This window comes from Myxine glutinosa, chromosome 5, assembly GCF_964187855.1.
Source record: "Myxine glutinosa chromosome 5, kmMyxGlut1.1, whole genome shotgun sequence".
Taxonomy (NCBI): Eukaryota; Metazoa; Chordata; class Myxini; order Myxiniformes; family Myxinidae; genus Myxine; species Myxine glutinosa.
Window position 1 is genome coordinate 17,619,908 of NC_136265.1, and position 14,473 is coordinate 17,634,380.

Consider the following 14,473-nt stretch of genomic DNA (forward strand, 5'->3'; position numbering starts at 1 on the left):
CAATGATGGAACCACCTCCCCTCCCAGCTCAAACCTGTGCATATTATCCACCACTCCTCGTCTCACGACCACACTCCTCGACTTTCTTGCTTTAAATCCCATTCTTGCCCACCGCATCAACCTTTCCAGTCGTCCCAGTACCTCCACTGCTGCATCAGCGGACTGTTGGACAACTGTCAGGTCATCCATGAAAGCAAACATTGCTGGCAATCTCTGACCAGGGGCCAGCTCCACTTCTTTCCCATGTCCACTCACCGCACGTATCAACAACTCCATAACCAGCACAAACAAAATGGAGGAGATGGTACATCCCATCGGGATCCCCACTTCCAACTTCTGCCACTCTGTTACGTAGGACTGTGTCGCAAACCGCATCCAAAACTGATCGTAATATGCCATCAAAAAATCCCTAAACCTCAGTGGCACCCAGTGAGGGGACCGAATGTCAATGTCAATTGGACCGAATCCGGCACAGCTCGAGTCCCAGCGTCGTCCAGTATAATCGCGCCTTCCCCAACGAGTCTGAGCACGCAGTCCGTAATAGGGCTCTCCGCTATTACGGATCCGGCACAGCTCGAGTCCCAGCGTCGTCCAGTATAATCGCGCCTTCCCCAATGAGTCCGAGCACGCAGTCCGTAATAGGGCTCTCCGCTATTACGGATCCGGCACAGCTCGAGTCCCAGCGTCGTCCAGTATAATCGCGCCTTCCCCAACGAGTCCGAGCACGCAGTCCGTAATAGGGCTCTCCGCTCGCGGTTAACCGACGTTGCTCGCGGTTATATAATGCTGGTCGAGATTAAGCCGCGCTTCATAGGGCTACGCCCACCAGCGAGCTCACCTCAGCCTTGGTTGGTTCACGAGGGCTCACCGGCCCTGCCCCTAACAGGGCCACGCCTCGTTCTGGGCGCTCCGCCCCCTTCTTCTCAGGCTTGACCGCGTGCGTAATGGCGGCCGGGGCGAGCGCTAAGGCGGCTGCGACTGGCAGAGGCGCGCACCAATTTGGAGAGAGGCAAGCCGCAAAATGAACGGAACTGAAAAGGACCTATCTTATTTAATTAATGCAACGCAGATGCAACTATTGGGAACACAGCCTTAACTAAACACAAACTAAGGAAATAACTGAGAAGTTCCTATGGTGTCCTACGTGTTGCTTGTGGACTAACTATGGGTGCAACCTTATTAAATGATGAGAATTATTTACAAGTGAGGGGTTCTCAAAACCATATATATATATATATATATATATATATATATATATATATATATATATATATATATATATATATATATATAAATAATATGACGATACAGCGCCTTCGGAAAGTTTTCACACCCCTAGATGTTTTTCACATATTGTTCCAGAGGTGTAAGGTGTAAGTTTTTCCAAGATGGTGACCATACCATGTGACCTGTGATGTCATAATTCTGAATATAAACTTATTCAGGCAGAGACGCTCCTATGGTAAAATTAGTGTCAATTGGACCAACGGTTGCCGAGTAAATGAATTTAAAAAAATGCAGATACGCATGCCACATGTATGTATGCAACCGAATGCCTAACCTTGCTTTTCACTTCACAAGCGCTGTGTAATGTCTCGAGCCAGCTAACTAAGCTATTGGTGATTCTGCCAATCACGGTTGATATTGAAAAGATAGACTTGAAGCATGTATTAAGTTTCATTTCGTATCATTTCAAAGATTCACCAAAAGAGGTGCAAAGAAACTCCGCCCCCCTTCCCCCCTACCCCCCCCCCCCCCCCAAACACTTGCTGAGCATTATTATATTTATCATTCAGGTGAAATATTTGAAGTAAATAGTTTCTTCGTCTTGCCCAAAGGGGTTGCGAGACTAATGTTGTGTGTGTGTGTGTGTGTGTGTGTGTGTGTGTGTGTGTGTGTGTGTGTGTGTGTGTGTGTGTGTGTGTGTGTGTGTGTGTGTGTGTGTGTGTGTGTGTGTGTGTGTGTGTGTGTGTGTGTGTGTGTGTGTGTGTGTGTGTGTGTGTGTGTGTGTGTGTGTGTGTGTGTGTGTGTGTGTGTGTGTGTGTGTGTGTGTGTGTGTGTGTGTGTGTCAGTGTGTCAGTGTCAAAATAATTGTTTTTGTTTTTTTCCCCTTTTAACGGCTTGTCCGATTGATTCAAAACTTTAAACAAAGGAGACTATCCCCATGGAGAATATTTTATTGCTAACTCTGACGTCATATGTCACATGCTATGACAGCCAAATTGGATTAAAGGGAAAAATGTGGACATAATCTTCAAAACCGCTCAACGTGAAAAACATTTTAAAACTTGCCATATCTCATCAACTCCCCATGGAATATATATATGGGGTGACAATGATGATGTCATCAGTGAAGTGGTATTCCAGCCATAATTGGTTGAATTGAAATCCTTATCTGAAAAATCTGGAATGCACGAGACAGTGGTATAAGTATTGCGACAAGTGTGATCAAAAAAAAAAAGTCCGATATATGCATCTTGGCCTCGAATGGATGGCACAAATGGATGATTGGTTTTCAAAAAGAATGCAGAAGGTGCCAAAAACTAAGAATTGGACTTCCCACCTGTGATGAATAGGCCATCAGCCAGACCCCCAAAATAGGGTCCATGGGTACCAAAATGAGGGAGTAAGCCTAATATTGATTTTTGGATAGGTCTTTACCCCTAGAATATGAAAATATGTGATAGCAAATTCAACCATGTAGCTAAATGGGTGTTATCACCTCATTTTCAAAATGGCCGCCAAAATGCATGTTTTTCTATTAAAAACCATGTTTCATATTCTTGTCGGAATTTGTAACAAATAGCATTGCGTTTTGAGATGTTTAAGACTTTACAACTCTCTTAAAGTATGAAATACATCATCTGAACTTTAATCCAAGAAGATAGAATCCAATATGGCGCCCAATTTCACAAAATGGCTGCCATCATAGCAACAACTTTATGCACAAAATATGCACGAAAATAACTGGCATACAGTAGATTTGCAAGTATACACATGGAAAAAAGTTGCTCGTTGCTCCGACCACCGTTCCTACAGAAAAAAAAGCAAACAAAACAACAACAACGTTAAATTTTGTATGTAAAGTGGCGGCCATTTTGAAAATGGGTGATAACACACATTTAGCTACATCGTTGAATTTGCTATCACATATTTTCTTATTCTAGAGGTAAAAACCTTGTCAAAAATCATTATTAGCCTTACTCCCTCAATTTGGTACCGGTTGACCCCCCTAGCTGATAGCCTAGAAGGTGTGGCAGTGTTTTTACCTGTTTGAACAGTATTTACTGATTTATTGTTTTTCCCATTGAAGTGGTTTGCTTTTTTAAATGTTTTATCTCTTGCTTTATATATTGGTAAAACTTACCTGCTGCACTATAATTTTACCTTTTGAAGTGCTTACCTATTTGTGTTCATACCTATTGAAGATGTGGCTGTTTTTACAGTTCCCTTAGTTGGTTTGTAGGTGTATACATACTTGCCACACTTAATCATTTAAACTTTTTTCCTGTCAAGGTTTTGTGACAATCGTGAAAACAAAATTAAACAAGTACAGATACATTCAACGTACACCGCCCCCATGCCAAATAACTAAATATCATCCTCCAGCGCGGCATTGCCGGGGCACCTTTGGCATCCGGCGATGCCGCCGTGCAGCACATGGAGACAGTATTGGGAGGGAGAGGTGTTCAATAAATTGATTGGTTAATTGCATAATTTAAATAAATAATGATCGTAAAATAAATTGTTAATCAACTGGCTAATAGCATACCTCAACAACCAGTGTTTCATCCAAAGCTGTAATTTTTGAAAATTAATTAAATAAGTCATTAATCAAAATGAATAAATAATGGCTTAATTGACTAATCAACAAAAAATTAATCGATTAATTGATTAATCAATAAATCAAAAATAGCCTTCACAGCCAAATCATTAACTTGGTCACTGTCTTGTCCGAATCTCAGCTTCCTCGCTCAAAAGGTGCCCGATATATTGCCCAGATGAGAAAGGAAATAAATAAGTACATAATTAATCGATAATAATTCAGTAATGAATGAACTGATTAATCAAAAAACAAAAAAGACCTTTTTTGCCAAGCACGTGCTCATTATTGTGCCAAAATTTCAGCTTCCTATCTCAAAGAATTGCTGAGGTATTGCCCGGACAACCAAACAAACAAGAAACCAGAGTGAAAACTGAGTACTCCCTTTCAGCGTGCGTCATCGCTTGGCCCCCTTTGGTGCCCGTCGATGACGTGATGCAGCGCCTGGAAATGGCATAGGAAAGGAGCGGTGTCCAATAATTACACTTTACTCGAGGTAGTCTGGTCTGCTGTTACGGTAGGTGGGGCAAACAATCATTTGCTTTGCCTTGTAGACATCAGTAGGATGTTGAATGCACTTTCAGATGTTTGTGGAATTGACACAACCTCCACTTGAGTATGACAATCACCTTCAACAAAATAAATCCAATTTAAAATGATACATCCTTCGTAGTTTAACTGAAGATTTCCCTTCCTTTCCCTTTTGCACTCTACCAGGAGAGCAGTTTGTAGTGGCTTTGACAATTTGGCAAGGATGTAAACAACTGAACTGTCCTGTCACTCCCAAATATATCAATCATATGATGGCAGGCTTTTTCATTTTTGATGTTGTACTTGAAACGTCAGGACGGCAAAAAACAAAAACAAAAACACGTCACCTGAGACGACAGATATCCGTGCTTTGGGTGTGCAAGATTGTAATTGTGAAGCCATCAGCCTCAGGATTCCTGTGAGCTCTCCTTGCTACCTGTTGCGAGTCATAAGACACATCTTGTGGTTTGTGTACCCTGTTGAAGGTGACCATCCATTTTGGGAAAGGTGAGTCGGCAAAAGGCCATGGTATAGGGCTGACCTGTTATCCCTTGAAAAATCAAAAAAGGAGGTTGTCGCATTGACAATGATTGTTTCATTAAAGTAACATCCTCTCACACGCATCACCTTGGCTGAAAATAAATCATTCCATATTTTGGAAACTGCTTTGCATCAATGAACATCATTGAAATAACAAAAGCATTTATTTTTTATCTCAGCTTTATCAACTATTTATATTTTTTATATTTATTTATATTTATATATTGTATTTTTTATTCAGCTTTATCAACTCGTGAAATGTGCTTTTGCCTTTGAGGGCCATCTGTTTTGTTTTTTTAAATATTAAATGGTGGAACTTTGACACCCCTACTTTTTGTATGCCAGAATGTATGCTCCTTTCTCCCCCTTTTTTTCCTCTCCCTCCAACCTCCTTTCCCTTCTCGTGAGATCTTCCACACACTCCACCTCTTCTCTCTCCCACTCCATCAAGGGTTTTTTTTTGTCTTGAATTATATCACCCTCTCCCAAGAGGTCAGCTTTGCTTGTAATACTAAGTATACTATTTTGCAATTGATGATTTATTTATTTATTTTGCTGAAAATTAATGTTATGAATGTACACTGTTGTATGGCTAGTAGTTGCTAAGGTTCCCAATGTGAAAGTGGAATACAGCGGGTGGACGGGAATGAAGCAAATGATTTCCTTTGATGGGGTTGCAACCACCAGACAATAGTATTGGTGGTGGTGGTTGTGCTGTTGTTGTTTGTGCTTGATTATTACTCAGCCATGCGTTTTGGTTTTTTGCAGTTAAGTGGAAACCGCAATGTCAAGTCCAAGCCTGTGCAACCAGAAAATGCTCCTGAAAAAGGGTAATAAGTCCTTTTTTATTTATTTATTTATTTATTTTACACACCAAATACTGTTCATAAATCCCACTTGTAATCTTTTTTGTGCCAATGTGTTCTGTCTTGAGTTTAATTTCAGCGTTACTATTTGCATTTAGGGCGACAAGCTTAACTACTGATGTACCAGCGAACAGTCAGCCATCTGTCTCATCTCCACCTGTTGGCACCGCTTTAGCGACTCAGTCCCACCCGCCGCCGGGACCACGCAGGCCCATACGCTCCGAACCTCAAAAAGGTGCGACGGTGTCGGGTGGGGGGCGTACTCAACCTGCTTCTCCCTTGCAACACGCCGCCGAGACGCCTCAGCCCTCCATCCCTTGGCCAACTGGCCACGTCGCACCAGGCCAAAGTCCAACTGCCAGTGATTTGCCACCTGCATGCACACAGCCTTCTCCGGTTGCCGCAGGGCTTTTAGAAGGAAGAATTTCAGCTCCTGAGGTTTCTGGTGCAGCACAACGTGAGACACCACAGAGCCATGTGAAGCCTGCGATGGTACGATTAAGTTTCATTTTACTCTTTCACATTCTGAAATTCTTCCAATTGTCTCTTGCTCATTGGTCTCCAATGTCATTTGGTAATTGGGGAAAATATTATATATGTATATATATATGTATTAGGGGTCATGCTTAATTTTTTATATATTTTTTTGTGTTTCACCTGGCCACCGAAACAGATTATTTGGTGGCCCCACTGTACATTATTTGCTGGTGAATCAAACTTCATAAAAATCGGTATCCATGTTTAAATTACTATTTCTCATGACATCTACAGATCAAATTTCAGTGCCATTCATACCAGCAATCATGGTTGGTGGTGTTGAATCATAATAGTTATGATTATGTGGTTACCGTTGTATAATTGCATAAAATAATTAAAATATATTCGGGGGAGTGGTGGGTCACATCATTGTTGTTGTTCCTGCCAATTATTGTACGATTATTTTATTGTACCATTTGAAGTGGCCATAGAAAAAGGCCATAAGGTGGAACGATGCTCGAGCTGCTATAAATACACCTTCCCAAGGCAGAAAATGGCAATAAAACGGGAATTCCTCTGGATTTCTTTGCAGTCAAGTGCAGTCTAAAGCAACATAGCCTAAGGGAATGTATAATATATAACATCGAGGGAGTCTTTTTACTTGCGATACAATTGAGGGTTCTGAAGCGTCATTCGTAATACCCTCGTCCCCCATCATAAGAAGCGGCAATACACGGTACACGTTTACGAAGATAATTTGCATCACCCAACTTTAGAAACTCCTGATGAGGGGAGAAAATGAAGTCACTGCAACCTTTGCTGTATGACACTTAGTCCCCCCATGGCAAGTTTAGTTGCTTGAGATTGCAAAATGATAAGTAATGATGGAATACATTGATTTCTGGCAAGTGGTCCGACTGAATTTTTGGTGGCATTTGGCACCCGGGCCACCTCTTATTTCAAACTGTGTGTGTGTGTGTGTGTGTGTGTGTGTGTGTGTGTGTGTGTGTGTGTGTGTGTGTGTTTGTGTGTGTTTGTGTGTGTGTGTGTATATATGTATATATGTATATATGTATATATGTACATATGTATTAGCCGAAAGCACCCGGCGTTGCCCGGGTTCTTTTTGAATGAATTTTCTACGATAATTCACTTACTTTTTTTTTTTTTACTTTACTCGCGGCCATAGAAGATTGACTACTGTAATTCAGCTCAGCTTTTAATTGTGAAATGGGCCCAGCCCGGCCGAAGCATCCTCGACCGGCCTCGCCACCTAGCCTATAACCTTCCCGGGGCCCGTCCCGACATTTTTAGTTCTTTTTGAATGAATTTATTACTAGAATTCAGCTTTTACTCTCAGCCGTAGAAGATTGACTACTAGAATTCAGTTCAGCTTTTAATTGCGAAATGGGCCCAGCCCGGCCGAGGCGGCCTCGCCACCTAGCCTATAACCTTCCAGGGGGCCGTCCCGACATTTTTTGTTTCGGAAGTTTCCTCCTTAGCAGGTGGCCTTGTAAGCCATTTTGCCAAGCTGCATGGTTTGGATCGTTTGGCACCCATAATTTACAGTGTTGGTAAAAAAAATAGAGAGCACCCCAAGGGCTCTCCGAGAGGTGGGGCTGAAGATAGGCTCAAACGGACAGATAGAACGGACAAAGACCCCTATACTGATGTTGACAAATGAGAACGGATTGTGGATGCCAGTCTGGTAAGGTGCCAGTGTGGACGTGAGTTCAGATCCATCAGAGGGTTGAGGATCCATCAGGCCTGGAAAGTGTGTGGGGGTGATCGTGTGGGAGATGTTGGTCTATGGGGTGATGGTGTGCGTGTGGAGGCATGGCAGGTTCGAGAGAAGTGTGGGTGTGGACGTAAGTTTGAGTCGGTGAGAGGATTGCATATCCATCAGAGCCGGATGGGTTGTGTGCGTAAGGTGTGTGAGGAGGAGGTACAGCAACCTAGTGCCTTTGAAAAGGGGACACGTAAGACGGCCGGGAGAAACAGCCAGGTAGCAAGCCACAGTGTTGTATGTCCTGGGGTTGTGAGGAGAGTGAAGGGAAAGGATGTGAGGAGGAGAGAGAAATGGCCAGGTATGAGAGAAAGGGAAGTATGGGAGAGAATGGATGGAGTGATGTGTGGGGCGCTTCATAGGTTGAAAGGAAGGGTGGAAGATAGATTGAGAAATATGAATGAGATTGTGTTTGAGTATGCGTGTGTCACGTTTGGCATGAAAGAGTGTGTAGAGAGAGGTGAGAAGGAGGCATGTTTGAGCAGGAGGCAGAGGGAGACCCATGAATTGAGAATGGAGTTGAGGAGCTTGAATGGAAGGGGAGAGGAATGGGCTTGCGATGTTGACAAAGCAGGTGAGGATGAGGTTGGTGAAGTTGAAGAGTGTGGAAAGGATGAAGAGGCAAAGAAAGGAGAGGCGGAGGAAGAGAAGGAGTAGTCAGGTTCACTATGTTAACAAATATAATTTCGTTCAAAATTTGGGGAGATTAGCAAACCTGTACATTTTTGGAATCATCAGGGCATGGAGAATCTGAAAATCAATGTTGGCATTTGCACAGACACAGATTTTGGATTTTCAAAATGGCCACCATAAAATACATATTTTGCGCTATCTCGGCTTCTAGTCAACCTAGAAACTTAATTAAATATGCTAATCCTATGTTTTCTGGGTCAAGGAATCCAATAAAGGCCTCAAAATAGTGCTCAGGGTTATAGAAAAGCAGTTATATGTTCAGGACATTGTAGATAATTACAATAATACAGTTCATTCATCAACAAAATCAAAACCATCGGAAACATTTACAAAATTAGAATATGAAAAGGAGATTAATATTAGAGAAAGCCCAAGTTCAAAGTTGGTGATATTGTAAGAATATACAGATGGAAAAGCCGTTTTGAGAAGGGTTATACAAAGAGATGGACCAATGAGCTTTTCAAAATCGTTGATGTAATGGATACAGTCCCTTGGACTTACAAATTATATGATATTAATGGGGATATAGTTGTAGATATAGAAGGAACTACCTGCAGAGCTCAGAGACAGGATTGTGTCGAGGCACAGATCTGGTGAACCCTACAAAAACATTTGTGCTGCATTGAAGGTTCCCAAGAGCACAGTGCCCTCCATAATTCTTAAATGGAAGAAGTTTGGAACAACCAGGACTCTTCCTAGAGCTGGCCGCCCGGCCAAACTGAGCAATCGGGGGAGAAGGGCCTTGGTAAGAGAGGTGACCAAGAACCCGATGGTCACTCTGGCTGAGCTCCAGAGATCCTGTGTGGAGATGGGAGAAACTTCCAGAAGGACAACCATCACTGCAACACTTCAGCGATCTGGGCGTTATGGCAGAGTGGCCAGACGGAAGCCTCTCCTCAGTGAAAGACACATGAAAGCCCACATAGTCTTGTTTCTCACAGTCTGAGAGTCCATTTGGTGCGTTTTTGCAAACTCCAAGCGGGCTTTTATGTTATCCACTACTCCTTGTCTCACTACCACACTCCTCGACTTTCTTGCTTTAAAGCCCATTCTTGCCCACCGCATCAACCTTTCCAGTCATCCCAGTACCTCTACTGCTGCATCAGCGGACTGTTGGACAACTGTCAGGTCATCCATGAATGCAAACATTGCTGGCAAACTCTGACCAGGGGCTAGTTCCACTTTCCCATGTCCACTCACCGCACGTATCAACAACTCCATAACCAACACAAACAAAATCGGGGAGATGGTACATTCCATCGGGATCCCCACTTCCAACTTCTGCCACTCTGTTACATAGGACTGTGTCGCAAACCGCATCCAAAACTGGTCATAATTTGCCATCAAAAAATCCCTAAATCTTCGTGGCACCCAAAAGAAATCCATGGCATACCTGATCAAGGCATGCGGCACTGACCCATATGCATTCTCCAAATCCAGCCATACCACCGCAACATCCTTCCTTTGCCTCTTTGCCTTCTGTAACACTTGCCAGACCATTGCCGAGTGTTCAACGCATCCTGGTGATCCTGATATTCCTGCCTTCTGCACAGAACCATCCACAAAACCATTCTCTCTGATGAAGCCTGAGAGCCGTGCCGCAGAGACACTCATCAATATCTTCCCATCTACATCCAGCAATGATATTGGTCTAAACTGCTCGTGTCACAGCCTCCTCCTGCTTTGGAATATAAACTCCTTCCGCCCTAGTCCATTGACTGGGCACCACTCCTTGCCTCCATACCACCTTCAGAGCCTTCTACAGATACTGCCTGATGCCTTCACAACTCTTAAACACCTTGTATGGCACTCCACTTTGTCCTGGAGCCGATGCCGCCCGTGCCTTCCTCAAAACTGCCTCCAATCTCAGACATCTTTGGCTCTGACAAATCAAATGGAACACCGTCTCTGTCGGTCTCACCAAGCCTTCAATGTCCTCCACCACTTCGTTCCTCCTCGTGTCTGCATACGTGACACGCAGGTGACCTTCCAACTCTTCCTTTGGTACCTTCAGTACACCAAATCGAGACTGCTCCAACAGATCCTTCATAAACTGAAAAGGATTCTCAAAGAACCTCCAGTCAGGTTCACTATTTTTTCGTTCAAATTTTTTGGAGATTAGCAAAACTATACATTTTTTGGAATATTCAGAGCATGAGAAATCCAAAAATTAATGTTGGCATTTGCATAGACACCTTTGCAAAAATGACACTCAGGACAGTGATGAAGATCTGTAAAAGCATAATTCCTGAATGGTATAGACCTAGTAGAGACTGTGTATAGGACTTATAGTTCAATCTGATACTAACAAGGCTGCTTTCTAGCTTTATTAACCCATACCTATAACTTCAAATGACTTGCAATATCATGTATTATGTAATAGTTATATCACAAATCACAGAGCTTTTCAAAATCGTGGATGTAATGGATACAGTCCCTTGGACTTACAAATTATATGATATGAATGGGGAAGAAATCTTGGGTTCATTTTACTCACACGAATTACAAAAAATACAAGTAAGCAGACTTGAAAGCAATGGGCTGGCGCTTCACAATCCTCCACACTATGGACACTCGAGGACTGGGGTGTATAATAGGGGGCATCTGCTGAGGTACAACACCCTAACATTTGGTTTCCGTTCTTGCTCTTTTGGACTTGTCTGCCGCCTTTGACACGATTGACCATAGTGTCTTAATTCGTCGTCTTGAAATCACATTTGGTATAACTGGTACTCCCCTTTCTTGGCTGATGTCCTATCTTACTGATAGAGTGCAAACAGTTGTTGTCAATGGCCAGAAATCAGCCCCTTCTCCGCTTTCCTTTGGCGTTCCCCAGGGCTCAGTCCTGGGACCTATCCTCTTTCTTTTGTACACTCAGCCTCTATTTGATCTTGTTGCCAGACATTCAGTTGATCACCACGCCTTTGCGGATGACAATCAGCTGTACAAGGGAAGCACGATTCAACAAATCGTGCCCACTGTTGAAGTGTTAGAAGGTTGTATTGCCGACGTGAAGGCGTGGATGACCTAAAACAAACTTCAGCTGAACGATGCTAAAACAGAGTCTATGATTGTAAGATCGCACAGATGTCCTCTACAATGTTCACGTCCTACCACTATTCATGTTGGTGAAACCGATGTAAACTTTGTTTCGTCGGCCAAGAACCTTAGTGTGGTTTTCGACTGTAACATGACATTTTCCAAGCAAGTACTTCAAACTTGCAAATCAGCATACTTTCAGCTGCGAAAGATCGCATCAATTCGCCACTTTCTTACTCCTCAAGCTGCTCTAACTCTGGTCTGTGCCCTTGTCCTCTCAAGGCTAGACTATTGTAATTATTTGTATGCTGGCTGCCCTCAGTTTCTTTTGGATAAGTTACAAAAGGTTCAAAACTCTGCCGCTCGTCTTGTCTGTAAGGCGAAGAAGTCTGACCATGTTACTCCGCTTCTTGAATCTTTACACTGGCTGCCTGTCTCTGCTCGTGTGCAATACAAAATTTGCACACTATGTTATAAATCATTGTGTGGAACGGGACCTCACAATCTCTCCGATTTGCTCACTCTCTATGAACCTCGGCGACGGCTTCGTTCAAGTGACGACTCTGACCTTAGAGCCGCCGCGCACCAGCACCAAGTCGTTTGGCGAGAAATCCTTTTCCTTTGCTGCACCTCTGCTCTGGAATGACTTGCCTTCCTCTGTTCGACATGTTGACTCTCTTCCTGCCTTTAAAACCTCCCTCAAAACCTATCTGTTTCACAAGTCTTTCAAAGTCCAAGTCATGTTTTCCCTTTGGTTTGAGGTGGGACAGAGATCGAGAGTATGTCTGTGTACATGTGCGGAGGAGGAAGGGGAGTACACATCTGTGGGTTTTGAATGGGGAGGGAGAGGAATAGGGCAAGAGTGAAGGTGTGTCTGTGTGTGTGTATGTTTGTGTGTGTGTGTGTGTGTGCGGTGTGTGTGCGTTCACATGATAATGTAAAGCGCCATGAGGGTAGTTTACTCTGCTTGATGGGGCTATATAAGACTCCTTTATTATTATTATTATTATTATTATTATTATTATTATTATTATTATGTTAAAAAGTAAGTAAGTACGCCCTCCACACGTTTTGACTATTTCAACATACAGCTATTTGATCTTCATTTCAACAATATTGATAGTTAAAGGTGATATAATATAACAAATAGCATGAAACATTTACATTTTGTAGTCCATTGTATAATTTAAATACACATAAATGCAAATTTCGCATGTGGAAAAAGTAAGTACACCCTTGGCTCTAATAGGTGGTATTGTCCCCTTTGGCAGAAACAACCTCAAGTCAGCGTTTCTTATAACTGTCTACCAGTCTCTGACATCGACTGGGAGAAATTTTTGCCCACTCCTCCATGCAGAATTCTTTCAGCTGTGCGATGTTTGAGGGGTTTCTTGCATGCAAAGCTCGTTTCAAATCCCCCCACAACATCTCGATGGGATTTATATCCGGGATTTGACTTGGCCATTCCAGAACCCTCCATTTATTTCTTTTCAGCCATTCCTTGGTGGATTTACTGGTATGTTTAGGGTCATTGTCATGTTGCAAGGTCCACCTTCTGTTGAGCTTCAACTTTCCGACAGATGGCCTCACATTATCCTCAAGCACCCTCTGGTACAATGAAGAATTCATAGTGGATTCTATGATGGTGAGCTGCCCAGGCCCTGATGCAGCAGAGCTGCCCCAAACCATAATATTTCCACCACCATGCTTTACAGTTGGTATCAGATTATTGTGGTCAAATGCTGTCTTTGGTTTTCGCCAAACATGTCTTCGGGTACTGTGGCCAAATAGCTCTACCTTTGACTCATCTGTCCAGAGCACATTGTTCCAGAAGTGCTGGTCTTTGCCTAGGTGTTCATTGGCAAACTTTAGTCTTGCCCTGATGTTCTTTCTGGACAGCAAAGGTTTCCTCCTGGCACACCTCCCATGTAGATCAAATTTGTGCAGCCTCTTTCTAATGGTAGACACGTGCACTTTGACATCAACAGTGGTAAGAGCTACCTGTCGGTCCCGTGATGACATTCTGGGGTTCTTAGAGATTTCTTTCAGCATATTGCGGTCTGCTCTCGGGCTGAACTTGCTGGGGCGGCCTGGCCTGAACAAGTTGGCAGTTGTTTGGAATCTTCTCCACTTGTAGATGATCTTCTGGACAGTCGAATGATTGATTTCAAATTGTTTGGAGATCTTTTTAAATCCCTTCCCAGACTCGTAGGCATCTATAACCTTCTTTCTGAAGGCCTCAGAGAGCTCTTTTGATCTAGGCATTGTGACGCCACACACTTCAACAAAGAGCAAACCAAACTAAATGTCTAAGGTTTAAATAAGACAGGTTCCTCCAAGATCCTCTCTAACAATGTTCTAATCATTTGCACCTGAGCTGGTGCACCTGATTCTAATTTTAGGTATTTGAAGTAGTGATAAATGTAGGGGTGTACTTACTTTTTCCACATGCAAAATTTGCATTTATATTTATTTAAATTATACAATTGACTACAAAATTTAAATGTTTCATGATATTTGTTATATTATATCACCTTTATCTATCAATATTGTTGAAATGAAGATCAAATAGCTGTATGTTGAAATATGTTGAAAAAGTCAAAACTTGACATGGGGTGTACTTACTTTTTCACATGACTGTTTTAAAAATAATAAATAAATAAATAAAATGTAATGGGGATACGTTCTTGAGATCTGTGAACCCCAAACACAGAATCC

General features: G+C 42.7%; 1 protein-coding gene across 4 annotated transcripts in view; it reads left to right on the forward strand.

Annotated features, from left to right (window-relative positions):
* Positions 1-14,473, forward strand: part of LOC137427894 (uncharacterized) — a 197,902-nt gene that overhangs the window by 136,808 nt on the left and 46,621 nt on the right. For all 4 annotated transcript variants that reach the window (XM_068117695.2, XM_078777650.1, XM_078777648.1 and 1 more), the window contains 2 exons: positions 5,663-5,724; positions 5,859-6,252. In XM_068117695.2, the coding sequence (XP_067973796.2) occupies positions 5,663-5,724; positions 5,859-6,252 (456 nt within the window). The remainder of the gene's footprint in view (positions 1-5,662; positions 5,725-5,858; positions 6,253-14,473) is intronic.